The sequence below is a fragment of the Amphibalanus amphitrite genome, unplaced genomic scaffold (assembly GCF_019059575.1).
Source record: "Amphibalanus amphitrite isolate SeventyFive unplaced genomic scaffold, NRLGWU_Aamphi_draft 000016F_arrow, whole genome shotgun sequence".
NCBI lineage: Eukaryota > Metazoa > Arthropoda > Thecostraca > Balanomorpha > Balanidae > Amphibalanus > Amphibalanus amphitrite.
In genome coordinates, this window is record NW_024881512.1 from 1,821,076 (window position 1) to 1,848,389 (window position 27,314).

Consider the following 27,314-nt stretch of genomic DNA (forward strand, 5'->3'; position numbering starts at 1 on the left):
CACGTGCGGATCCCTCGAAAAACGGCGAGTCCGCCGGTCACGTGACCAGGCTCATTTGCCGACACTGTATTTATATACACTGTGGGAGATAGGAGAGAGGAAACGTCATTATTTTCCATGCTGCTCGAATTTTGCTTTTTGCTGATTCGACACTTGCCTATTTGCATTCCTTCTCAAAAATTAAAAAATAAAATTTATAGTTTTCTGAAAAAAACAAGGCGAAATATATGAAAATTGTGAAGCAAGAACAAAGAGAATAAAAATACACAAATGTGAGCCACGTATTTGTCTGACAACGAGAAATGTTTTCCCGCTAGATGTCGGTTACTTTCTCCTCGGGGGGAAAATGGCGTTTCTGTTTGGGTATTGCGTGGTCATCAAATGAAGTTTAAAAGGTAAAATAAGTCGATTTGTAGCTCTTTCCATAAATAATGTGTTGTTGTATACATCTGACATATTGATCTGATCTTCATTGTAACCTCTGTCAGTCATAGGGCAAGGTTATTGCCCCACTTCTATTGCGTTGTTCTCGTTGGTAAACAACGTGGTCGTGTGCCACACCGTTTTTTTTCTGATGGCATTTTTGATGTTTGATGGGTTTGTTCCAGAATTCGAGATGGGGCTGCATTGAAGAACTGATCACCTTCCACTGGGTGTGTTGGTGCACCAGCACCTGTGGCTGTGTGTCCACTGAACCATTGTGGAAAGGTGGTCGTGGACAGAGTGGTGGCATATGTGGAGGACTTGGTGATGAATGCTCACCTTGTCGTGGATACAGCAAGTAGTAGTAGCAGCTGTGCCCCAGGAGGTTTGCATGTAAGTGGCATTTTTTGTACAGCTGCTGTGGTGTGTTTTCCATTGTAATCATGCTCAAAATAGGTCATTCCGACCACAACGGGATATTCATTTTGTCCTAGTTTGTTGCATAATCAGCTGAGACTGAGGCAACCACATTTTATTAAATTTTTTGAAACCCATTGGATGAGTTTGAGCCCCAAGTGCTGTGGAGTATCAAAGTCATTACACTTTGTGCGCTTACCTACTAGATTTTCGCACAGTCTTTGATGGTAGTTGGCATGCCCTAAAGCCCCAATAAACAAGCAAAGCACAGCCTTTGACCTTGATGCCCTCAGAAAGTCAGCCGTCATTAATGGCAGTTTTATTGGTCAGCTTTTACTAAGTTTAACCTTGATCTGCTACTCAAATATAACAGGCAAAGCATATGTCCATAGGCTTGCATATGTCCAATAAACTCAAGCATAAAGATTATTGACATTTACTTAAAAAGCCTCGCCCTCAACCAAGCCAAAACTAACATCTAACATACCATATGTTAGAGTACACCTTCATATTAAGACATCAGTAGGTATGTGAAGCATAATTTGCCCTAACTGTTTGGCAAGGTGTCAGGTACTTTTGTCAATGACTACCTACCAGGTTATTGTTATTGTGCCAGGAAATAGCATTGTTGCTCCATGACCTCTAAGAAGTGTTCAGGATGCACATTGACTTAGCTGAAATGATGTGAGTTTTTTTTTTTTTTGTTACCCTTACAAACCAACCTTGATGTGCTCTGGCTAAATGATCAAAGTATTCTTGTGATAATTAGGTGCATGCTATGACTATGGGTAATATCAATTGAATTTCCATATTTGATACTTAAATTAAGTTAGCCTTAGTATGGGTTGTTTATGTGCAACTCATGAATAATGCTCTTGCAGATGTGTTCTGGTAGGGTTAATGTTTGAATTATACAGTTGATCTAAATTATGTGCTTAGGTGACCCTCTGGAATTGCCTCTGGGTTTCTTTTTGTGTCTGGTCATTGCTAAGTGGGGCCATTTGTTTATTCACCAAAAGGTGTCTTAAGGCTGGGAAGAAGTCGGAATGAGTGTTACCTTATGAGTTATATCTTTTATATGACATGTGACAGTGACATGCTGTTTCATTCAAGCTAGGGTTATGCTGGGCATTGGGCAGAGGTATGGATCATGATGCAGTTCTTGGTTATGAGTGGTGGGATTCAACATTTGCAGGGGTGAAAGACAAACTGAACAGTGATTTATTGAATTGTATTCAGTGTTTTCATTTAGGCTGAAATGAGTATAAAATAATGCCAAAAATGATCGGGTTCCAGTGAAGTGTTTTCATTGCTTGTTCCTGTATCTGGGGATACGAATGCAGCTGCCCCGACACGGCCTGTCACTGGCCGCGGTTCGGCCGGCCGTCGGACGCGGTGCCGCCGGCTCGGTGTCGCGGCAGTGATGTGATATACTGAGCGCAGCCGGGCGGCGGCCGCCGTTTTTGTGGCCGTCCGCTGCCAGCCGGCGTGGGAGATAGGGCCCACGCTGAGACAATCCAACTCCGGCGCCGGAACCCCTCCCCCTCCTCAGCCCCGAGCGCCGGCCGCCGGGACCGACGGCGCGCCGCCTCTGACGACCCGTCCCCCGCCCGGTACGGACCCTCCTGTGAGTCAGCGCCTCCTAAAGGGTGTGTGTCGGGTCAGCGGGGGTGGCGGGCCGGTCGGTGTCGGCGGGGACCGCCCGTCCCCGGCTGCTCCGTGCAGTGGCGGCGGCCGTACACGGGCCGCCGCGCGCAGCCGAGTCGGGGTGAACAAACTGTCGGCGGTATTGTGTGTCGGCGGGCCGCGGCGGCGCGCCGGTCCGCGACCGGCCGCAGATGGACAGCGCCGATTGTCGCCACCCGCCCCTGCATCACCCGCCGGCCCGGCACTGGCGCCGGCCGCTGGCCAGCCAGCGCGACACCCGGCCACCCCGCCGCTCGAAACCGATCAGCGGGAAATTGGGTTTGCCACGGACCACGACACCACTCCGCGCTCTCTCCCCTCACTCCTATATCGTCTCTCTCTCTCTCTCTCTCTCTCTCTCTCTCTCTCTCTCTCTCTCTCTCTCTCTCTCTCTCTCTCTCTCTCTCTCTCTCTCTCTCTCTCTCTCTCTCTCTCTCTCTCTCTCTCTCTCTCTCTCTCTCTCTCTCTCTCTCTCTCTCTCTCTCTCTCTCTCTCTCTCTCTCTCTCTCTCTCTCTCTCTCTCTCTCTCTCTCTCTCTCTCTCTCTCTCTCTCTCTCTCTCTCTCTCTCTCTCTCTCTCTCTCTCTCTCTCTCTCTCTCTCTCTCTCTCTCTCTCTCTCTCTCTCTCTCTCTCTCTCTCTCTCTCTCTCTCTCTCTCTCTCTCTCTCTCTCTCTCTCTCTCTCTCTCTCTCTCTCTCTCTCTCTCTCTCTCTCTCTCTCTCTCTCTCTCTCTCTCTCTCTCTCTCTCTCTCTCTCTCTCTCTCTCTCTCTCTCTCTCTCTCTCTCTCTCTCTCTCTCTCTCTCTCTCTCTCTCTCTCTCTCTCTCTCTCTCTCTCTCTCTCTCTCTCTCTCTCTCTCTCTCTCTCTCTCTCTCTCTCTCTCTCTCTCTCTCTCTCTCTCTCTCTCTCTCTCTCTCTCTCTCTCTCTCTCCTTCCTTCCTTCCCCTCTACCTCTCCGTTTTCCTGCCTCCAACTATTGTCCGTGGCCGGAGAATATTCGCCCCCGGATGTTACGCGCGTGCACCTCAGTACAGTCTCATCCGTTTAGTGTCACGTTAGTGACGCACTAGAGGTGCAATATTTCTCTGCGATCGGGCCGCTATTTTTATAACATTGCGTTCGTGCGAGGGTCCGCCCGCTGCCGCTCACTGCTCAGACTGCCCGGGAATGGTGGGCTGGAATGGGAACAGCGCGGTGTCGATGTTTGGATACCGCATGCAAGGATGCAGTGTAGTCTGCGACTTATCTGTAAGAATCTTGGTTTTTCCTTCGATTGCGAACAGATACGGTCTGTTGATGCTGATCGATGTCTCTGTGTCGCAATAATATTGCTTTTATGCTTGACCCGTTTAGTTATTTTTCCATCCTTAGATTGAGATATTCTGTGGCCATGTTTTGCATGTGGTTGGAAAATTGTCGTGCCGGCGTGTTTGTCTCAGTGTATTCGTATCTACATGTATCTACAGTCTCAGTGTATTCGTATTGCCTGATGTAGTAAACTTGAAGTTATACCGTTCTAACGTTCAAAAATCCCGCGACTTGCGGTTTTCCTTTCGCCCTGGCCGCCGACTTTCGGACTGGTCGGTCACAGTGTGATTCGGTGACGTTTCCAAACGTTTGTGTGTGCTCCCTCCGTCCGCGCCTGGTCTGCTGGTGATGCCGGCACCGTCAGTAGTATTGAGAGGGGCACTGGGTAGGCGTCCCCAGCGTCCGGTCTGACCCGGCCGACCTGTCCTCCCGTCTGACCCGGCCGGCCTGTCCTCCCGTCTGACCCGGCCGGCCTGTCCTCCCGTCTGACCCGGCCGATCTGTCCTCTGCAGGTGAGCAGCAAGCGCCGGAAGCTGGACGGCTGCCCGCAGGAGTACCGAGCCGACCCATACGGCCATGTCCCCAGTCCCAGCCAGAGTCACACGCAACAGTCGCGCATGGTGCGCCAAAACGCACGCCTAGATACCTACCAGAGGTGCGGCGTTAAGGTGAGCCGCCCGCGCCCGCTGCGGGGGGGAGGGGTCACGGCACGGGGGCGGGGTCACCGCACAGTGGGACGGCACGGGGAGACACCTCCCACCGACCGGCTGAGGAGACTGGGCTGCTCAGTGGCGCACAGAGGAGGCACTGGCCAACTCACTCTACTGCCTGACTGGGACGGGTCTTATCGCCGGAATGTTGTGGAGACTGTGTGCAAAGTGTGTAACGTATTTTAGTTGATGTAATTCGTGATTGAAATCACGTGCTTTATTTGTGAGAATACGTGTTGAATTTGGCGCATTATTTGATGACTTCGTCTTCTCTTGTCATTGGTGATACACTGCTTGTAGCTCATGTTGTTATTTTCAACATTGATTTCACCACTCGCTGGTACGAAATTTGTAACTCAGAGGAATCTTAGAGGATGACATGATCCTACAAACTCGTGCGCTTTATAAACTTTTCGGACTGACAAAAGTGTTTATGACGTGACGGACGGAAACGTGCCAGCCCGTCGGTATTTTACCTTGTACACTGAAGTTTGCCGCATTTAGCAATACACACGTGGGATTTTTGCGCATGCTTGTTATTCAACTTTGCATTATCATTTTGCATCTGCGCCAGCGTCTATTTCCAAGTATCCTGGGAATTCGTCCTAACCGTGACCTTACCTGTATGACATCATTCGCGATGCCACTTTCGCTTTGTGACGCAAATCGTCCGTGTATTTACGGCATAATCCCTTGCTTGCCTGATCTTTTGCCTGAAGTATGCCTCCAAAGATATGTTGGACCGCTAAGCCCGCAGTTCTCAGGAGAGCTATCACATGAAATGGTCCTGTCACGTTGGCGGACCGCGAGCGGCGGCGGCCCGACAGCGCCGGTGTGGCGCCGTCACCCGGCCACTTCCTGACGCGCGCGGCGCCTCTGACCGCCCGCCCCGCCCCGCCCCGCCCCGCCGACAGCGCAAGTCGACTGCGAGCCGAGAGTGTTATGCCGGCGAGGAATCGTCGGCCCAAATCAGCACGACGACGTCCCACAGTAAGCCGGCGGCCGCGGCCGGCTCGTCCACCGATGGCGACTACCAGCTGGTGCAGCATGAGGTGCTCTGCAGCCTCACCAACCAGGTGCGCCCCCGGCCGCGTCACGGCGCCGACGCCGACGGCACGGAGCGGGCGCGCTGTCAGTAGGGCTCTGCTATTTTGTGTGCATTTTCAGCCGTCAGTGTCCGTGCCGCCGCTGCCGTGCTAGGCTCGCTCCCGCGCGGCCCTCTCCGCGGCCCGGGCTATTTCGCCGCAGTCGGCGGGGGCGCCGGGCGCGCGGCGCCTGTGTTCCCGTGTGTTGTTTGGACGGCGTCGTTGGCCGGCCGGCCGGGCCGGGTTATTGTGTGACCCGCGCCGACCCCAACTCGGGATCTCCCGCCCCGCTTTATCGTCCGCCCGGCGCCGATGGCTTGGCTTTCGGGAATACAGGCTGGCCCAGCCGGCCGGCCGTTAACCTCAATACCTCTCATCGGACGTGAAGCGGCGGCCATTCACGGCCGCGGACAATCTCACTTTGGGAGAACGAGCGGCGCGTCGGCGGCCGGCGGCCGGGACACCCTTATCTCCGTGGGCGCCGGCGCCGGGTGGGCACTGGGCGGCCAGCCTCGCCGACACGCGAGGTTGGGGGGCACCAGCCGGCCGAGGGCGCTGCCGCTGCACATTCCGCTGAGTGGCTGCTGGCGGCCGAATACAATGGATTCCTCGAAAACGCCGTGTGAATGTAATCCGTGTGACCAAAATATTGCGATCTTCTGCTTTTTTAGCCTCTGGAACAATATATTTACGCATTTCAATTGAGAGAATCTGTTGCCCCAGTCCCCTGTAGCCCGCAGCCGTGCACCGCCCTGACTCTAACTCTGACCCACTCTGTGTCCGCAGTATGAGGTACTCGAGTTCCTGGGCCGCGGCACCTTCGGCCAGGTGGTCAAGTGCTGGAAGAAAGGCACCAATGAGATCGTGGCCATGAAAATCCTCAAGAACCATCCGTCGTACGCTCGGCAGGGTCAGATCGAGGTGAGCCGCCGGGCCGGGCCGCCGACAGAGTCGCTGTCTCAGCGACCAGCCGCCGCGGCAGTCATTGATAAACACTCGCTGCTGTTTGTTTCGAGTCGGCCGGCCGGCCCGTGTTTTTGTTTACGCCGCTCAGTACGGACGGATGTGTTGCCGGCTGTAACCAGTGAAGGTGTGCGGTGCGCCGGTGTGGCTGTCCCGCCGGTGTGCGCGCCGCCTCAGCCGCCGCTCCGTGTCGGCGCCCCATTGATTTACCGCCCGTCCGTCCCGGCCCAATCTGCTCCGGTCGGTCACAGCCCGCCGCCTCTCCGGCTCCCCGCAGCGGGCGGCGGCGGCGGCACTGGCGCACCGGACGGAATGGACCCCGCTCAGCTGAGCGGGTGTAGTGTAACTGACGCCACGTTCTCCCGATCTCGGCTCGGCCTTGTCAGTACGGCATTGACACCGTCCCACCGGCCGCCGCCAGGTCTCCATCCTGTCTCGACTGAGCCACGAGAACGCGGATGAGTTCAACTTCGTGCGCGCACACGAGTGCTTCCAGCACAAGAACCACACCTGTCTGGTGTTTGAGATGCTGGAGCAGAACCTGTACGACTTCCTCAAGCAGAACAAGTTCTCTCCGCTGCCGCTCAAGTTCATCAGACCGATCCTGCAGCAGGTGCTGACGGCGCTGCTAAAACTCAAGGTAACTCGCGCGTATCTGACAGAGTTTCTCCCGGCGGTCGCTCTGTAACGGCTCTCATGTCAGCCTGACTGGTGGTGCCCCGACTCGGGCCGGTCGGGCTGGTGCGCCGCTCAGTTATATGTGGACTCGTAGTCCGGCTACATACCGTGTAAATTGGGTCTGGCTGTGTCGGTGCTGATAGAGCAGTCGCCCTGACCGTGAGAACAGACGTGCGCGGGGGGGGGGGGGCGGGTGTGGGACCATGTTTGTGCGGCTGGTGTCCGTCAGTGGGTGCCCGTCGCTGGGGGCACTGCCGGCGGTCTGAGCCCTCTGTGGCTGTAGGCCGCCGCCGTCACCTCACCATGAACGGCAGTGTTTGTAATGTGATGAACCCTGAGCGGTGGCGTCACTGAGCGGCCGCCGGTCGCCGCTGGCCGCTGTGCGCCCCGTCCCGCTGACCCGGACCGCGCCGCTCGCCCGCAGCAACTGGGTCTGATCCACGCCGACCTGAAGCCGGAGAACATCATGCTGGTGGACCCCATCCGGCAGCCCTACCGCGTCAAGGTGATCGACTTCGGTTCGGCTTCGCACGCCAGCAAGGCCGTCTGCAACACCTACCTGCAGAGTCGCTACTACCGCGCGCCAGAGATCATACTCGGTGAGTGAGATCGCACTGATCGCCAGAGACCATACTCGGTGAGTGAGACCGCCTTGATGGCCAGAGATCATACCCTGTGGGTCCATCATGCTTGCCCGAGACTACACTCGAGTTCCGTGGCGCCATTTGGTGTGCACCCTGTGGCATTTCCGCCGAGGAAGGGCTGGCCGCTGCCGTGCGGTAATGTTTTACCGTTACGGGTAGATCCGCGGAGTGATGCCGCCGATGCGGGACAGGCGGCACGTCCTGTCCTTGTTTGTCGGTATTTTGTAACCAACCTGTATGCCGTCAGTGGGACGCAGGCTCCTATGCCGGCGGGGCGCGGCGGCGGGGCGGCGCCTTCCCCATAAAGGGCCAGCGCGGCCATACCGCGGCTTTCCGGTCAGCCGTGAGTCACCGACATTCATTTGGTAACGGTGTAAATATTCCGGCCCCGCTGGCGGACCGACACCGTGGCGCCGAAGGCAGGCCCCAGGAAAAGCCGCATCGCGCTAGTGAAGCATCCCCAGCTTTTGTGTGGATGTGCGGTGACAAAATTGGCCGGTAAGACATGCGCATTACTTCGCAGTGCTGAGAAAAAGTGATTCAGGTTGCAAGCCGCTGTTCATTTGCTTTGGTTAAAATTTGGACATACTCTATTTCAAATACTGGCATTTCTAAAGAACATGCAATTTTGTATATTTGATTTAGATAGTATATCACAAAACACAAGCTGTCACGGTCTTGGACGGGCTAGCGGACGGCCATTCAAGGTCAGCACGAGAGCGCACCAAGGCCTCCGTCCGTCCGTCCGTCCGTCCGTCCGGGCTGTTCCGGTCGGTTCTGGCACGGATCCGGGCGGGAACTCTCACGTGGTCGGGCGTCGCTGGGACCGCCGGCTGGGGCAGGAATTTGGGTTTCGTGTTTACCATCGGGCGTACATTGTTGGCGTTCCGAGTTCCGACCATTTAAGATGGACACCAGTCGGGCACGGAGTGTAGTGCTGAGGTGCCTGGCGTCTCCACCGCTTTGCCACAGGTCGAGGTGGTGCCTCTTTGGTACGGGGGAGGTGACAAATCGACTGGGCCGTATCTGCCGGCGGTGTCGGTCTCCGAATCCGGCGGTTCCGCCGATCAAAGGCTCCGGCCGCTATCGGCCGGCAGTGCCGCCTATCTGCGGCGCCCCGATCGGGGGCCGTCCGGCGGCCGGCCCGCGGGACGGGCGTACCGGCGGCAGGCGCAGACATAGACCGCGGACTTCACATCCTGCTTCTGCCTGCTCCTTAGCAACCGTCCCCATCTGTTTGGAAAATAATGATCGTAAACATGTGGGATGACTACACTGTATATCGGTGTACTGACACACAGCCTCCTGACAAGCATTTAAAGGGAGTGTGCCACCTTCCAATGATTTCCCATTTTATTTTTCCTATGATAAGAAGCTCCTGTTTTTACCTAATATCGCAAAAAAATGGGCCTGGAATAGTGTTTTTTTTCGCCTAAAAGTTTATCGGTTTTTCGATATGTATAATAACTGTAGTGGGCTGACTTGCAAACAGGCGTCGGCAGCAATCGCGAATGCGGCGCACATGTAACAATAAGCAAAGGTCATTATAGAGTTACGACGTACGGGAATGAGTTATCAGCTGTCTAATCGTAGACAAGACAATGTCGAACTTAAACTGTAAGCCTGTGTTGGTATTGTTTCTTTAATTTGGCTGTCGAACATTAATTTATGGTTTGAAATATGATTTTATGTAAAATAATTGATATGAAACAGCCGTCTCTTAAGTTATGAACCCATCTCACCACACGAAAGTGGCAGAAATGACAATGATCAGCTGACGCATTTTTCTTGGCCGAAGTCAGAGCGCGCGGCCCGACGCACCACCACCGCACCACAAAGTTTGAGCAGAAGCCACCTAACAGGCGTGTTCGAAACCGCAGGAGATAATGATGAATGGGTTTATCGAAACTTCATTGGATGAGCCTATCGGTAATAGCGATTTTAGTGTGTGCATTTATTGTTCATAGTGGTGTGAAATGTGGTTGGGGTACGACCGACAACCCGTCGGGGCGAATTTCGCACTGGGTACTCAAAATTTGATGAATTTAAGACGTTTCCATGAGTTTTGAAGGTATGGATAAGTTCTAAAAATCCGGTTCTCCTTATCCGGGTCATTAACTCCATATGGTCCAGGAAAGCTGGCACACTACCTTTAATGAGACACCTCTGACACCGTACCGTGCTGTACCGCACCGCCTTGTGTATGGCACTGACAGTTCACTGAGTACGCCGTGCGCTGACCTGTGTACCGCTGACTGACCGTGTACCTACTGACACCGTACCGTTCTGTACCGTACCGCCTTGTGTACCGCTGACTGACCGTGTACCTACTGACACCGTACCGTTCTGTACCGTACCGCCTTGTGTACCGCTGACTGACCGTGTACCTACTGACACCGTACCGTTCTGTACCGTACCGCCTTGTGTACCGGTGACTGACGGTGTGTGCGGCGCGCTGCGCCAGGTCTGCCGTTCTGCGAGGCGATCGACATGTGGTCGCTGGGCTGTGTGATCGCCGAGCTGTTCCTGGGCTGGCCGCTGTACCCGGGCAGCTCCGAGTACGACCAGATCCGCTACATCCGCCAGACGCAGGGACAGCCGCCCGAACACATGCTCAACAACGCCACCAAGACGACGCGCTTCTTCTACCGGGACGTCGACCAGAACTACCCGTGCTGGCGGCTCAAGGTGCGTGAGGTCCGGGCTGGGGCCCGTCCGTGTTGTCTGTGCCGGTGGCGCGGACCGTCCCTCGTCTCGGCCGCCGCGGCGCGGCTGCGCAGACCGGGCCCGGTTCCGGTGTCTGCAGATTGCGCCACCGCGGCGCGCTCCCGGCCGGGCCCAACTGCAGTTGCGCAACGCCCGGCCGTGTTGTCTGGCCTGGGCTGGCCGCGGAGCCGGCGAGCACCGGCAATAATAGTGCCACGGAACGGGACGGAACTCACCGGACCAACTGTCAACAGAGGCCCTATTGTCACCGTGCTCATATTTATATTCTACCGCTGATTTATCTGACTGGATGTGAATGATTTGATTTAATTCTATATTTACTAAATGTAAACGGTCATCATTATGCACGCATTTTGATGTACAGATATCAGAGCCGCACAGGAAATATAGGAGTCACGGCTTAGCTGTCTGACCTTGAACCTGCTGGGATTTTTTTCATTTGCTCCTCTTCCTGTCTGGTGGTGTCTCCAAATATTACAATTTCAGCAAACTTTCTGTTCCCTCGACCCTCTCACATCAATTTACATTGCTCACCGGAGTTGTCATGAGTCATGTGGGCCGACCGGAAATGTCTCACGCGTTTTCGGCAGTTACTGCGAATACTGCCGGTCGTGGTTAGTATGTATTGTTGTGATCCATGTCACTCGACTTCTGCCTAGTCTGCCCCCTTTTGTTGACTGACTTTCTAAGCGCGCGAGTCGCAGAACCCCTTAGCTGACCGCCTTGTCTGCCTTCGCGCGCCGACAGACACCCGAGGAGCACGAGTCTGAGACTGGCATCAAGTCGAAGGAGGCGCGCAAGTACATCTTCAACTGTCTGGACGACATGGCGCAGGTGAACGTGCCGCAGGACCTGGAGAGTGGCGAGCTGCTCGCAGAGAAGACGGACAGGCGAGAGTTCATCGACCTCATCAAGCGGATGCTCACCATGGATCAGGTGGGTCGCCGCCGCCGGACCGGGCCCGCGCGGCTGGGAAGGGCCGGAACATGGGACACGGGGATTGCCTTACCCGCCGTAGTAAGACGTCCTACGTTGTTCGCCATTTCTGTGTCACTCTGTACTCGGTGTGTGTGCTCGTTCTGCCGAGTGGCTCCCTGGTCCCGGCCGCCGAGTAACGCCGCCGCCGCCGCCCCCAGGAGCGTCGGGTGATGCCGCCCGAGGCGCTGAACCATGCGTTCGTAACGCTGTCGCACCTGGTGGACTACTCTCACTGCGCCAACGTCAAGGCGTCGGTGCAGATGATGGAGGTGTGCCGCCGGCACGTGTTCACGCCGCAGCCGGCGGCGGCTGCCGCGCCGGCCGCGCCGGCCGCCGCCGCGCCCGCCCAGCTGGTCAACCTGGTGCCCACCAGCGTCGGCAACGTGGCCATCACCTTCAACAACCAGCTGCCCAACCAGGTGAGCCGCCGGCGCGCTCACTACCGACCCAAGGGCCGCCGTCCCACTCGGGCTGCGTGTGTGAACTTCCAGAGTCGCCATGTGATACGGTGCTCGTCTCTGAGCTGCCCATTGGTCTCAGTGGTGTATGTGTGCCTGTGCGCCGCGTGTGCTGACGCCCGGCCGCTGTTCGTTCCCAGTACCAGTTTTACCAGCCGCGCACCCAGCGCCAGTACGGCTCGTCGCGCGTGGCCGCCTCCTACCAGCACCAGCTGGTGCCGTCACTGCTGTGCCCGCCGCACCCGCAGACCTACCAGGTGAGGCCCGCGCCGGCCGCCCGCCGGCCGTTAGCTAGGGCGGACACAGCCAGCCGCCGGGAGTCGCTTTGTAGAACGATGAACCGTAGATCGTGGGCCTCCTCACTTCTGCCCGCGCAGTTCCTGGTCACCGTCCTGTCGAACCATGATCCTGGCTATCCCATACGTATGCCCAGCCAACAGCTCCAGGCGCCGTCAGTCTCAGTCCATTTTCCGCCCTACTGTCCCGTGAACCCCATCAATCGTCCCGGCCCGCCTGCCGCGGGGTACCCGGCGCGTCCGTGTTTGTGCGTGTCTCCCACTGTAGAGCGCCTCGGTAGTCTGACACACCCTGGTCTTCCCTCTCTGTCTCTATCTCTGTCTCTCTATCTGTCTATCTCTCTGTCTCTGCCCGTGCGCCGTAGGTGCCCCAGCAGCAGTACGTGCCCGTCTCCATGGTAGAACAGTCCGGCCGGCCGATGCTGTTTGCGGTGAGTACCGACGCGTCTTGGGGCCAGCCGCGGCCTCTGCTCTCCCTCGGGCTGTCGTCCGCATGTCTGTTTGTCTGTTTGTCTGGTCCGACCAGTGACCCGCATGGCAGAGTAGTCGTGGATGGGCCTCGGACCGTAGAACCTCTGCCGCACCTAGAGCTCCCCAGCCGCCACGTCCGCCCGCATGTGAGACGGCGCAAGGCGCCGGCTCGCCCGCCGCTGTAATGGTAAAGCTAAAGACGCTGCGGTGAGGTGTCCCCGTGTGGCTACAAGGTCCGGTGGGCTGGCTGGTGACTGTGACGGCAGCGCTAGCGCTCGGCTGGAGTCACGTGTTGTCCTATTATAACGCCACTTGACTGTGTCTGCTGTGCTGTGTCGCATCGCCTGGTGATCGAAGCTTTTTGCCGTCTCGGTTGTTACTCGTATATGTATTTCCGTCGGCTGATTGGACGCTAACTACCAAGCATTAATGTTCTCGCTGAAGTAATGGTGATTCTAAGTGATGGTGTCCCTCTTGGAACCAGTCGCTAAGTCGTAATCTGCTTCAGATAAGGTATAAGCGCATCGTGACAGCCGTGCTTGGCCTGGCAGCAGTTCATGTCACCCGTTGGCTGTGTGGTGTTGGCTGTGCCCCCCTGACGCCCCCTCCCCCGCTGCGCAGCAGAACGGCAGCTCGTGGCCGGCGGCCGGCAGCAGGCAGATGACGTTCGTGCCGTCGTGGCAGCAGCCGGCGGCGGCGGCGGCGCTGCAGCCGTCTGCCGCGCTGCTGCCGGACAGCGCCGACTGGCGGCTCTCGCAGCCGCGGCCGGTGCTCGTCGAGAGCGCCTCCTTCCTCCAGGTAGGCGGGGCGCCGACTGGGGCGGGCCGGAGGGGCGCCGACTGGTGGGCGCCGGGTGTCAGACGGAGGCGAGTGTGGCGCAGAGTGTACCGCACTGGGAGGGGAGCCGTGTCACCGGGCCCGGTCGGCGCGTCTGTTTGACCGGGCCTGGTGGTCCGTGTGACTGGTCGGCGAGATGAGCTGTATGACGGCGGTGGTCTGTCGGCGGGTCTGACGGTCTGCCGGTGTCCGGCAGGACCAGCCGGGCTCCATGTACCCGGACATGCTGCTGCAGGCCGCCGAGATGGTGCCCCGGCCGCGCGCCGCGCCCGCTCCGGCGCCCGCGCCCGCGCCCCCGCCGGCCCCGGCGCCGGCGCACGGCGGCGGCCAGTACAGCCAGCGGCCGAGCAAGCGGAGCGGTGCGCCGCGACCGCCGGCCGGCGCACCGCACGCCCTCTACGTGGAGAAGAAGGAGCCCGTCTCGCACATCAGCCCCGTCAAAAAGAAGCCCAAGGAAGAGAGCAGCGGTTAGTACCGCTGGCGAGGCCTCAATGGTCAAAATTTATTCATAACGCTCGTTTTTTTCGTGTGACTTAAGAGCTGACCGAAGAAACATAGACCTTCGTCTTATGCGTTTCGGCGTCGTTTGATGACTGGTAAATCTGGCCATTTCCCGTGATAGCCCGGCTTATTTCAGGGGCCGTACCGACCCGGCAGTCCCTCTTGTTCGGCGCAGCTAAGCATATTGTGAAAGATGTCTTGATGTTTTAATTGTTAACTTTCCTCTCCCTCTCTCCAGGGGACAGCTCGCGGCGCGGCGCGCTCTACGTGGAGAAGAAGGAGCCCGTCTCACACATCAGCCCCGTCAAAAAGAAGCCCAAGGAGGAGAGCAGCGGTGAGTCTGACCTGTCCTGTGCTCAGCCGGCTGAAAGAACTTCCTTGTGCTCGGCGGTGAGTCTGAGGCTGCCGTCCTGTGCTCAGCTCACCAGTGGACATACCTCTGCTTCGGCCGGGTGTGCGCTGTCTGATTGTTCGGACTGACTGCGGAGCCCGCTGTTGACGTGGTGTTTTCTGTTGGTCAGTGGACGAGTCTCGGCGCGGCGGCGAGCCCAGCGGCGGCGGCCGTCGGGCGGCGGGCCGGCGCGGTCAGCCGACCATCACCATCCGGGACACGCCGTCGCCGACCGTGTCGGTGATCACCATCTCGGACAGCGACGACGAGACAGCCGGCCGCGCGCCAGCTGACAAACAGTGAGTGCAGACCTCTGAGTGCTCGCCGAACCGCGGGGCTCCTTTGCGCACGCTGCTCGTCACTGGCGCGCTCTTGTCTGAGAGGAGCTGCCTACTGAATGGTTATCTATTTTCCTCTCTCATTTCGTTGCATGTATTTGTACTGTGTAAAGTAGGATGTCGGTTGTTCTCTAGGCTAAGCGGGGATGGCGAATCAACGGCCACCGCGATGGTCCGCCATTCCTTCCTCATTCCACGCCGACTCGGTTTGTCCTCCCGTGGGTCCGTCCCGTGGATGTGAGCGCGCGCGCCGCCCAATACCCGGTACTCGTGCCGTCCGGCCCGTGTCCCAGTACCCGGAACTCGTGCCGTCCCGGCCCGCCGCCCAGTACCCGGTACTCGTGCCGCCCGGCCCGTGTCCCAGTACCCGGTACTCAGTGCCGTCCCAGTACCCGGTACTCAGTGCCGTCCGGCCCGTGTCCAGTACCCGGTACTCAGTGCCGTCCGGCCCGTGTCCCAGTACCCGGTACTCTGTGCCGTCCCAGTACCCGGTACTCAGTGCCGTCCGGCCCTTGTCCAGTACTCGGTACTCAGTGCCGTCCCAGTACCCGGTACTCAGTGCCGTCCGGCCCGTGTCCAGTACCCGGTACTCAGTGCCGTCCGGCCCGTGTCCCAGTACCCGGTACTCTGTGCCGTCCCAGTACCCGGTACTCAGTGCCGTCCGGCCCTTGTCCAGTACTCGGTACTCAGTGCCGTCCCAGTACCCGGTACTCAGTGCCGTCCGGCCCGTGTCCCAGTACCCGGTACTCGTGCCGTCCCAGTACCCGGTACTCAGTGCCGTCCCAGTACCCGGTACTCAGTGCCGTCCCAGTACCCGGTACTCGTGCCGTCCGGCCCGTGTCCCAGTACCCTGTACTCAGTGCCGCCCGGCCCGTGTGTTGCAGCGGGAGCAGCGGCCACTCGAGCGTCGTGCTGCCGAGTAGCGCCTGTCCGTCGGTCACCGTGACGCCCAGCGAGGCCGCCCACCACCAGTACGTCACGGCTGGACCCCACTACCCCCTCCCTACCCCCGTACCTCACCGCCGTGGATCAGGACGGGCGGAGGCACCCCCCCCCCCCCCCCTCCCCGGCACCGGGTGTAGAGTGTTGCACATATTTTGCGGGTCTGTCCGATCTTACGTGTGCAGTCGTTTTTGGTGAGAAATTCAAAAACCGTCGGAGAAGTCGTTCTCATAGGTATTGAATTTGAAGGCGTGTGTAATTCCAGGCCACGTTGTGTCCGGCTAAATCTGAGACAGTTTTGTCTTATTGATATTCCGAGGTTGTCTTATTGAACCGAGGTCCCTGCAACGCCTCTGGTCTGAAATATTGGCATTCACACTTCCCCGGGACTTATCCGTTAATTGTTTAGATTCAGGCGCTGCCTCTGTCTACGGGTCAGTCCTTTTCGGTCCACTGAGATGCTGTGTACTGTGCCCTGGCAGTGGGGGCTGCATGTTTCACTGTGTGCACACCCTGTCCGCAATGCTCACTGTGCCCCCCCCCCCCCGCCCCGGTGTGCAGCGCCGCCTCAGTGCTGGCCAGCAGCGCGTCGGAGCGCGACCGGCGCCAGCCGCCGCGCGCCGCCGGCCGCGCGCGCGTGGTGGTGGTGCACGACAGCGACGAGGATACCCAGCCGGCCGTGGCCGTCGTCAAAACGGAGCCGTCGACAAGGTGCGCCGGGGGCGGGCCCGTGTCTGCGCCAGGCGCCGGCTGGGGACCGGCCCGGCCTCGTGTCTCTGTGCCGCGCTCGGCTCGGGAACCCTGGTGATGCGTGGTGGACAGGTGCCCTTTTCTCACGCAGGAGCATGGGTTTAATAAGTGGTTCTCTTATTTCTGTAGCCTTTGAGATCTGCAAGTGTACTCGTCTTCGTGTATCATTTTAACTTTTTAGTCTCGGTCTGTCATATGTAACTGGTGTCGGCGCCTGCCGGTGGTGCGGCCCGTCACTGACACTGTCTGTATGTCTGTCTGTCTGCAGCGGCTACCATTCGTCGGCGCCCGTCTCGCAGAAGAAGCGCCTGCTGGCCAAGTCTCAGTCCGAGTGTCACCTGAACCAGGCCGCCGCCGCCGCGCCGGAGGCCGAGGAGTGGGAGCGCCGCGAGTGGGACGGCCGCCGGCACAGCCTCTACCTGCCGGCCGCCGACGAGCCGCCGCCGCCCGCCGCCGACGACGTGCGCTACGTGTCGGCGCGCCGGGACGAGTACCGCTCGGCCGAGCCGCTGCCGCCGGCGGCCCACTCTCAGCCGGCGGCCGGCGCGCGCTACGTGGTGGCGCCGGCGCCGGCCGTCTCCTCTGCGCACCGCGACTACCTGGCGGCGGCGGCGGCGGCGGCCGTCGGGCGCGACACGGTGCTGCTGGCCTCGCAGCCGGCCGGCCGCCCCCACCACGGCGCCGGCCGCGAGCTGCTGCAGCCGGACCCGGCGGCGGCGGCGGCGGCAGCCGCGGCCTACCGCGCCTCGGCGGCGGCCTCCTACAGGTGCGCGCGCCGCTCCCGGGCCGTCCGGCCAGGGTCCTCGGGGTACAGGGGAAGGCATTCTGCGTCAGCCTATAAAGGGTTTCGTTCGGTGGTCTTTTTGGTATCTCAATGGAGACGTTTATGTGTGCAGAAGTGCCTGTGTAGGTCACCGGTAATTGTACATTTTTTGGACCATTGCCGTTTCTGTGCGCGCGTGTTGCGGCCGCGGCCGCCGTGTGACGCCCCTCCCCCGGTGCTCCGCAGGAACTACGCGGCGGCGCACGTCTCGCCGGGCCCGTGGGTGTCGCAGCCGCCGCCGCTGGCGCCGCTCAGTCCGCGGCTGGCGCCCGAGCTGTTCCGGGAGTTCCGCCGGCCGGCGGTGTACGCGGTGGCCACGGCACAGCCGTCGGCGGCAGCGGCGGCGGCCGCGGCCGGGCAGTACCTGGCGGCGGCGGCGGCCGGCCGCTCCGTGGCGCAGATCCCGGCCGGGTGAGTCACCGACGCACGGGAGCCGACTGGGCGCCGGGTGGGCCCGAACAGCCAGCGTCGTAGGCCGAGGAACGACCAGACGGCATGATTATTTCGGGCATTGAAAGAGTTGCTTACAGTTGAGCTGGACGGGTGCATTTTGCTCTTGAAATCCAAGAGTAGGGAAAGTGCTTAACAGGCCAAGTATTTAGGGATCATGTTCTAAAACACCCAAGAATTGTCAGAGCTTATGTGTAACGTTTATTACAATTGCTAATGCTTGTCCCTTTTCAGTCATCAGCGGCCGTATATCTGGCTGGGCGCCTTTCGGCTACCGCTGTCTGGTGTGATCTGTGTGTTTGGTGGGGTCCATGGCACTGTATGGCGTGGTCTGTGATTGGTGTGGTCTGTGACGCTGTATGGTGTGGTCTGTGGTGCTGTATGGTGTGGTATGTACCGCTCTATGGTGTGGTCTGTACCGCTGTATGGTGTGGTCTGTACCGCTGTATGGTGTGGTCTGTGGTGCTGTATAGTGTGGTCTGTACCGCTGTATGGTGTGGTATGTGGCGCTGTATGGTGTGGTCTATGTGTTTGGTGTGGTCTGTGTGTTTGGTGTGGTCTGTGGTGCTGTATCGTGTGGTCTGAGGTGCTGTATGGTGTGGTCCGTGGCGCTGCATGGTGTGGTCTGTGGTGCTGTATGATGTGGTCTGTGGTGCTGTATGGTGTGGTCTGTGGTGCTGTATGGTGTGGTCCGTGGCGCTGCATGGTGTGGTCTGTGGTGCTGTATGGTGTAGTCTGTGGTGCTGTATGGTGTGGTCCGTGGCGCTTCATGGTGTGGTCTGTGGTGCTGTATGGTGTAGTCTGTTGCTGTGCCCGGTGGCCGTGTGTCTGACTGTGTGTGTCCCTGCGCCCGCAGGCTGCTGCCGCCGCCGGCACACCACAGCTCGGCGCGGCCGGTGCTGACGGCGCACCCGTCTGGCCACCCGCTGCCGGCCCACCTGCCCAGCGTGTTCAGCGGACACCCGCAGGTGGCCGGCGCGTTCAACTACGCCGCGCTCAGCCCGAGCAAGTCGCAGTACCAGCCGCTCTGGCTGGCCGAGTAGCGGCGCAACTACCCGTACCCGCTCCCTCTATCTTGCTCGCTCGCTCGCTTGGGTTGGTTGGTTTTTATGTTGGTTGGTTTTAGCGGCGCGGGCGCGGCCTCGGTGTTTGGCGGTGTTTGAGTGTTGACATTTAGGCTGGCTTTATGTTAGCGTTCGTTCTTAGTCGGTTTCGATGTTGGGTGTGCGCTGTGTAATCATGTAGGCCCGGTGGGCCGGCGCCGCCGTGTAGCGTCTATGTAACGAGTGGTGCCTTGGCCCTCCGCGCGAGTCCGGTGCTGTAGTGTGTAGGTGATCTAGTAGCTTTAACTTGCAATGCTTTCCCATTGCCGGCGGCGTTTCAGAGGTGTGGCATTTTAGATTGGTTGTGGTGTTCGGCGTTCGTTTTTCTCGTTGTTGGACATGATTCTCTCGGATTGGGGCCGGTGCGTGGTCCCCGGCGCGGTAGGCAGGGCTAGGCTTCTTCCCTCGTTAGGCAGGTTGTCGTTGGCGAGCGGGCCGGACTTTTAATTGGTCAGCCGCGGGCTGCCGCTACATACGGACGCTGTATGTATTGCTCCGGGGGCGGGCGGGTGCCCCAATGAACTAGGTTGCTTCCCTCTCCGGCTCCCGGCCGACCCCCTCCCCCCCCCTCCCCCTCCCCGGCCGGGCGCGCCCGTCGCCGCCCCGTCGGTCTGCCGCCGCCGACATGCATGCCCTGTGTGGCGGCGGCGTGGCGTGGCTGGGACGGGCGGCGGGCGCCCGGCCGGACCGCGTTTTACCCCTCCTGCGGACCACTTTACGCGGCCAGCCGCCGACAAAGACAGACTAGCATATAGCGCGGCCGGCGCGCCGCACGCTTCAGGGACTGTTCAGTGTGTGGCGGCCGCCGGGCCGGGCGACGGCCTCCCTCCTGTCTCCATTCCACCGGCTCCCGTCCCGGCCGCCCCCGGCCGCGCCGCGCCGCGCCCGCGCGCTCGATAATCAAATAGTGCGGCCGGCCGGAGCGGGCGCGCCGCCGCCCGGCTGCCCCCCGCTCCACCGCCCCTTCGGCTACTACTCTCCTTGTGATCACACGTGCACTTTCACTACGCTAGCTAGAGAAGTTTTGCATAATAGTCTATTTTTCATATGTGTGATCCGGGGCGGCTGTGCGGGCGCCGGCGGCTGCCGGTCCGGCTCGGTGGGGCTTTGGTAGGGGCGCGCGCCGCCCGTAGTCACTGTAGCGACGCGGTCCGCCCGGGGCGCCGCCGTCCAGTTCTTCAATGTGATTTTTGCATTACGTACAAACGTAGCGGTTTCACCTTTGTATTAATACCTAGCGGTGTGTGATATCTATATTCTGATTAACCGGTGGCGGCGGCGGCGGCGCGTGAGCGCGCGCTCGGCGCCGCGCCGCCGGCCGTCAGTGTACTCGGCTCCTGTGTGGTAGGGGCGCGGCTGGCCGGTCGCCGCCGCGCCGCGTAGCTCTCTGTGTGTGACGGCGGCGCGCTCGCGGCCTCTCCACCTTGTGATACGCTGCCGCCGCCCACGGTATCGGCAGGTAATAAATTGCAGTGGCAGAACTACGCTGAGCGCGTCTGTTTCCTGCAGAGGCGGGCTGGCCAACCGGTGTCTATCTTTGGCCCTGCGGCTGGCGGTGACTGTCCGACTCCGGGAACGAGGGAACATGGGGAGACACGGAATTAGCGTCGCCCGTGGGTAGAAAATCTTCGACGTGAGAGTCCTGGCTTCTTATTGCAGGTATAAACATGTATCATTTCGGGCTCATTTTGAGCTGTTAATTTGAAATGATAATGAAGGGGCTCATAGGCCATGACTTAGGCACGGTTACCTACCGCATCGGCCTGCGTCTTCAATCGTCGACTGCGGTTGCTAGTGCTTATAGATGGCGCAGCGATCGCGTTCCGTCATGTGGCGCCACGTAGCGAGAATAGATACAACTAGAAGCTGGCTCAGTGGCAGGGCTATTTTCAGATATGACGTCATAGATGAAATGGCACTTGTTCGTAGGTCTTTCGGACGAGTTGAAAGCCAAAAGTAACACATATGATTTAGCATCACTACTGCTGTATCAGCACGTGTGGAATCTTCATGCAACTTGCTCAAATATGCCGACAGGACCGAAAAGCAGTGGCCGCTAAAATAAGAACCGACTAAATGTTTCGCCGTTGGCCGCGCCTGGCCTTTCTGTTGTGCGCAGAGCGGCTGCGCGGTGGCGCCGCGTTGTCGGGATTCTTTGTCCAATTCCTGGCATACCTGAGCTCGGCTGCGTGAGCGCGTGGGTTGCACATTTCGGAGATACGTCGGAGCGACGCAGGGATCTCAATTTAAGGTGAGTCCTACTGCTACTGGATACGTTGGGGTGTTTGATGAATTCGCTTTCACACAAAATTCACTGCTAGTGCTGCCTCAACATGCAGTGACTGCCTTGTGCCTGAGTCTGTCTTTCCGAGAGGCGAGAAAACTGTAATGCAGCGCACTGATGTGCTTTTGAGGAGCGGATGTGGTGGTTTCATTGCTTTGTGCGCCAGTTGGCTTTGCAGTGGTGTTTCAGCTGCCTATCTGTCTGGCCGGAGTGGGTAGGTACAGGTAGCCGCAGGTAGGGGCCCACCTTGGAGCGGCCCCGGCCGGCCGACGCCGAGCCGAGCCTGACGCCGCGAGTGAGTCACGGGTACCGTCTCGGGCGGCCCGTCTCGGCTCATGGTCGCGCCGACAGGCTAGCGTGGAACATGACCTCGGCTCCCTCGGAACCGATTCCGAGTGTACGACCCATTCGTGACTTGGCTAGGGTCAGCTGCAGCGTTCACATGGTTCCCATCGCGGATCTGGCGGGTTGCCGGTTGACATGTCATTTTGTCGGCCAGGTCAGCCACATCCTTTCTATCAATAAGCTTGCGCCCCGTTGGGCTCTGCCGAGCAACGCGCCCCGTTGGGGGGGGGGGCAATTTGCCCCCCCCCCCCCTAAGATCTCGAGAACCACGCAACCTAGCGGCAAGCGGCAAACGGTGTTGGATAGCCCTATCAGGGAACTACCTTGTGACCCAATTTTATTGACCTAGGTCAAACCGATGACGTCACAGGTCAGGTCAAAGGTCGAATTTTCACCGTTTAAAGGCATTTCAAGAGATGCGTTGTAAAATCGAGTAAAATGCATTTCATTGAAAATCATCGATGGGGAAATGTTCTTCAAACACATATTTTGCTATTTGAGGCCACTGATACCAGGTCAGGTCACAGAGGTCAGGTCACTGGGGGGGTCACAATATGAAAGTGTCATGTGATACATGTTTTATGGTCCATTTTACGTGACAAATGCGATTATGTGGGTCAGGCAGAGTTTTGGGCCAGTTAAGGTCACGTTTTGGTCAAGGTCAGGTCAAGGTCAGGTCAAATAAGGTCAGATTTCAAAGTTGATATTTTTGCATAAAATGGGTATCGATTCGATGCAGCTCGTCACGGGGAGTTCAATGGTGGTCTTTGTTTTGCCCTACGTGGTCTAGAATCGCTAAAAATTGAGTTCAAAAATTTGACGTCATCATTTTTGAAGTTTTTTCGCTATAACTTGGCCAAAAAAACGAGATATCGATCTGAAATTTGGTATGTATATAGAAGAGCACAAGGACTATCATATATATTCCGGTTTTTTTCGAAATTCGGAAATTTTTTGGATTTTTTTAGTTTTTCTAAAAAAACATTTTTTGAATTTTTGGGGGTCAAAAACCCAAAATTTTGAAGATTCGAGATAGCAGTTTTGTAGCGCCGCTTTTTGTCTACTAGACCATATAAAGAACTTCGAAATTGCTTGGTAACTGTAAATTTGGTGAGCGTTTCAAGATTGCATGTTTTTTGCACATTTTTGCTCGAACATGACCTCAGTTTGACCTCAATAACTCCTGACCTAAGGTGACCTAAGACTTGAAATTCGGTGTGAAGGTGTCAAATTGATGCCGGGGAAGGTACTGAAAATTTGGCGCCGCCGTTTCTTGCTATTCAGGAGAAACAACAGGGGGGCCAAAATGCCCCCCCCCCCCCAACGGGGCGAGGGTTAAGTAAAAGACTTGCATTATCTCAAGGCAATGATCGTCTCTCAGTGGCGGTCGCAGGGGGGGGGGCCATCAGGGCCATGGCCCCCCCAAAGGCAAATCAGGGGGGGCCATCATATCATTTGGCCCCCCCCCCCAAACAACCGATGGGCCCCCATGGCCGTATGGGGCCCTGGCCCGTATTCGATTGTCACGAGGCTCGAGAAACCCACGCCAGCTATTAACAGCTCTCATACCAGTCTTTGAGGGTCCTACACGGACCTCTGAGGGCCCTTCAGTGGCGGTCATGCGTCCACATTGACCGCTGAGGACCCACATTGACCTCTGAGGGCCCTCCACTGGCCTTTGAGGGCCCCTAAACCGGCCTTAGGGGCCCAACCGGCGTCTGATAGTCTCACACCGGCATCTGGTGGCCTCATTTCTGTCTCTCGAGTCCCAAGACCAGCCTTTAATAATTGTCTGTGAGGGCCCTGCGCTGGATTCTGAAGACCCGATGTCGGCCTTTAAGAGCCCGCATCGGCCTCTGGGGGCCCATCTTGGCCTTTGAGGGCCCTCCGCTGGTTTCTGGGTTCCAATGCCGGCCCATGCCGGCCTTTTAGGGCCCCAAACTGACCTCTAAGGGCCCATGCTGGCCTGTAAGGACCCACATTAGCCTCTGAGGGCCCCCGCACTGGATTCTGAAGACCCAATGCCGGCCGACCCGCATCGGCGTCTGAGGGCCCATCTTGGCCTTTGAGGGCCCACCTTGGCCTTTGAGGGCCCTCCGCTGGCCTCTGGGGTCCAATGCCGGCCCATGCCGGTCTTTTAGGGCCCCACACTGACCTCTGAGGGCCCCATGCTGGCCTGTAAGGACACACATTAGTCTCTATGGGCCCCGCACTGAATTCTGAAGACCCGATGCCGGCCTCTAAGGGCCCGCATCGGCCTCTGAGGGCCCATCTTGACCTTCGAGGGCCCTCTACTGGCCTCTGGGGTCCAACGCCGGCCAATGCCAGTCTTTTAGGGTCCCATTCTGACCTCTGAGGGCCCCATGCTGGCCTGTAAGGGCCCACATTAGCCTCTGAGGGCCCTCCCCCGCACTGAATTCTGAAGACCCGATGCCGGCCTCTAAGGGTCAGCATCGGCTTCTGAGGGCCCATCGTGGCCTATGAGGGCCTTCTGTCTGGGGTCCAACGCCGGCCTATGCCGGTCTTCTAGGGCCCCACACTGACCTCTGAGGGCCCGTGCTGGCCTGTAAGGACCCACCTTAGCCTCTGAGGGCCCCGCACGAGCTTCTGAAGACCCGATGCCGGCCTCTAAGGGCCCGCATCGGCCTCTGAGAGCCCATCTTGGCCTTTGAGGGCCCTCTACTGGCCTCTGGGTCCAACGCCGGCTCATGTCGGTCTTTTAGGGCCCCCACGCTAACCTCTGTGGGCTCCATGCTGGCCTGTAAGGGCCCACATTGGCCTCTGAGTGCCCAATTCGGTCTCTGATGGTCTCAAACTGCCCTTTGCAGGCCCTGTGCTGGCCCCTAAGGGCCCAAACCAGCCTTTAAAAGTCCCACATCGGCCTCTGATGGTCCCATTTCTGTCTCTGGGACCCAAACTGACCCTTATGTGCCTCTGAGGGCCCCGTACTGGCTTCTGAAGGATCGATGCCGGCTTCTGAAGACCCATTACGGTCTTTAAGTGCCTCATACCGACACCTGAGGCACCACACTAGCCTCTGAGGGGCCCCAAACTGGCCTATGAGGTCTCTACACCGGCCAATGATGGCCCTGTTATGTTCTCTGGGGGTCTCATGCCTTACCTTCGGGGGTCATGCACTTGCCTCTGAAGGCTCACATCAGCCTCTAGGGCCCTACCTGGGCCTTTGAGGCCCTTCGCTGACCCTTGGGTCCAACGCCTGCCTCTGGGGGGTCTGACACCGTACTCTAAGGGCCCCATTGCAGCCTCTAGGCGATAGGTATCGCCGAAGCGCTATCGATGGGCCCATAAGTGTAGGAACCATGGGTGCAGTGGGCGCAGTTGCACCAACAATAATTCTGCAGTGAGTGCAGACAATGTATTCTGCATCCACAACAATCTGGAACAAAACCCCCTGTTCTCAGCAACACTACTTTCCATGCAGCACGACAAATTTAGGATATTTTGCCCACTATCCATCTTTCGAAGCATTTGCTACTGTTATGATCTTCAAAACTTACATTTGTGCCCAAGTAAAAAAAAAAAAAGATGAAACGGAACACATGTGATTGAACAGTGAACAGATACCGATGACCCACTGTCAAAAGTTTTAGCACGATGATCTTAGAAAATGGCAAAGTTAGCCGCCTAAGCCGCCTTTACTTTTGCGGTAATCCATTCACAGTTGCGTGAATTCTTGACAATATCAATGCTTCAAAATGCACTTATCGGTACCTTTTCGACATGGTACACCCTCAAAGCTCGCATTGAGCCTCCGCTCGGGTGCCGCTCCCTACCCCCCCCCCCCCCCGCTTCACCGGCCATGGCCTGGATTTCTGCACCCGTGCACTACGCCCGTGGGCCCCTTTAAGCTAGCACCGGGCCCCCCCGGGTCAGCGCAGGGGCCCCTTTGCCAAGTTGGCCCCCCCCCCAAACTCCAAGTCTGCGACCGCCCCTGTCGTCTCTTACAATGGTGAATGCAACGCGACCGGTAGCGAGTGATTTTATTTGGTTTTACTGTTATTGTAAGATATCACGTATTCACTTATATTATACGTCTCGGCAGGTAAGCACGTACGTAGCACGTAAGCACGGGCACCGGTCCGCACCGGTCACCGCCTCAGACCAGACTCCCGGCCGCATCAGCGGCCCGACCTCGGGCCAGTCACGGTCACGTGACTAGCGCCCGCGGCGCACACCAAGACCCAACTCGGCGGCCAGCGCGCCGCCAGCCGGCCAACCGACCGGCTCACTATAGCTATAATCAACAACCTCTACATCCCTCCCTCCCTACAATTGAAACACTGAGAACGTGAGCTCGGAACATTCCACGGCAAACTCACCAATCCCGCCACGGCACTCCCATCAACGGGATATCACTAACATGGGGCGTATAGACGTCTCACCAACGTAGCTACACTGTACACAACAGCACCATTCAAGCGCCCCACACTCGATACACAGTGAAGCTCTGCGCACGGCTCACTATTGATCACACCGAGCGGCGTGTCGGCACCACCGTGTTGCGCCACATCGCGCCGCCACTGTCCGTTCTCCTGCCAGTCCAGTCTAATGTCCAGTCCTGAGACGCGCCATTCACTGCCACCCAGCCCTGGGGACACAGAAATTAAACATTAGCGATTTGTTGCTTTCCCAAGACACATAAAACAAACAACTGATGTAGTCAGCTCGTAACGATCAGACCATCCACAACACACACGCTGTGCTTGAAACCATTCCAACTGCGGCTCGAACCAGGCCTGAACTCTGAACCCGGCTCTTTATCCTGACTCACTGCGTCGTTCGTGCAATGCATGAAGGGCGGCAACGGTAGGCGTGCAGCGACACTCGTTAACTTATATCTAACTTACAGACTATAGGCTTGGGCAAAGTAACTTCGTGACTGCAAATCAATCAAAAACAGCCGTCGAGCTGAATCAGCCGCATTACATGAGGGAATCCATATCTATCTGGAGGTACCCTGACCCTCTGCGACCGACGCGGCACCCGCTCAGGGCTAGCCACCCCTTCCCCACGTAGGGGAAGCTCATCAGACGCAGGTGGTCCCGCCACACCAGCGGGAGGTGCATCAGACAAGGGGTCCCGAACTGGCGCCGTACCACTCAGTGAATCAGACAATGACGTCACATCACCAGCAGACAAATGAGGACATGATGTCCCGCTACCAACATGTGAATCAGACAGTGACGCCGCCACATCAGCAGTCGAATCAGACAGGGAGCGAGACACGGGCCCGACGTCACTGGAATGTGAATCGGACACAATTGTTCCTGCGGGACCGCGTTCACCCCGGGCGGACTCCGCCGTGCACACATCAGTCCGATCACCACCGGCTGCGGAACTCACACTCGCGTCAGTGTCACGGGCATGCTCACTTTGCACGGGACCCCCCACAGAACGGGACTGGGGTACCGGCCCCGGCACGGGACACGGGACTTTCTCAGACCCGTCAGTGTCACGGGCATGCTCACTTTGCACGGGACCCCCCACAGAACGGGACTGGGGTACTGGCCCCGGCACGGGACCCGGGACATTCTCAGACCCATTCTCCCCGCTCTCGTCCTGTTCTGGTATATCCGATCTGTGAAGAGGGCGCGGTTTCAGTCGGTTGTGGTGTACCAGCAACATTTTCCCGCCGTCCTCCATCCGGATCCTGAAATTGAGGTCACCTACTTGAGATACAACCGTTG

The 27,314-nt window shown here is 58.2% G+C and overlaps 2 protein-coding genes across 4 annotated transcripts in view; both read left to right on the forward strand.

The window, feature by feature from the left end:
- Positions 1–303: 303 nt before the first annotated feature.
- LOC122387441 (homeodomain-interacting protein kinase 1-like) lies at positions 304–20,461 on the forward strand. 3 transcript variants are annotated; one of them, XM_043377637.1, is made up of 21 exons: positions 304–395; positions 609–816; positions 4,345–4,500; positions 5,457–5,618; positions 6,414–6,548; positions 7,012–7,230; positions 7,693–7,867; positions 10,377–10,600; positions 11,387–11,575; positions 11,776–12,036; positions 12,216–12,332; positions 12,737–12,802; positions 13,467–13,640; positions 13,876–14,146; positions 14,419–14,514; positions 14,702–14,870; positions 15,794–15,880; positions 16,413–16,562; positions 16,870–17,367; positions 17,611–17,835; positions 18,731–20,461. In XM_043377637.1, exons 2-21 carry the CDS (start codon positions 751–753, stop codon positions 18,915–18,917), a joined length of 3,627 nt encoding a protein of 1,208 aa, XP_043233572.1. In that variant the 5' UTR covers positions 304–395; positions 609–750; the 3' UTR covers positions 18,918–20,461. The 3 variants fall into 3 exon arrangements, with proteins under 3 accessions (XP_043233572.1, XP_043233580.1, XP_043233588.1); XM_043377645.1 differs by having other exon boundaries at positions 13,882–14,146; XM_043377653.1 differs by having other exon boundaries at positions 12,749–12,802.
- A 384-nt stretch (positions 20,462–20,845) lies between these two features.
- The window catches only part of LOC122386648 (transcriptional enhancer factor TEF-1-like), a 72,852-nt gene continuing 66,383 nt past the window's right edge, over positions 20,846–27,314 (forward strand). The window contains exon 1 of the mRNA XM_043376059.1: positions 20,846–21,228. The gene's annotated coding sequence lies outside the window, so the exon portion shown is untranslated. The remainder of the gene's footprint in view (positions 21,229–27,314) is intronic.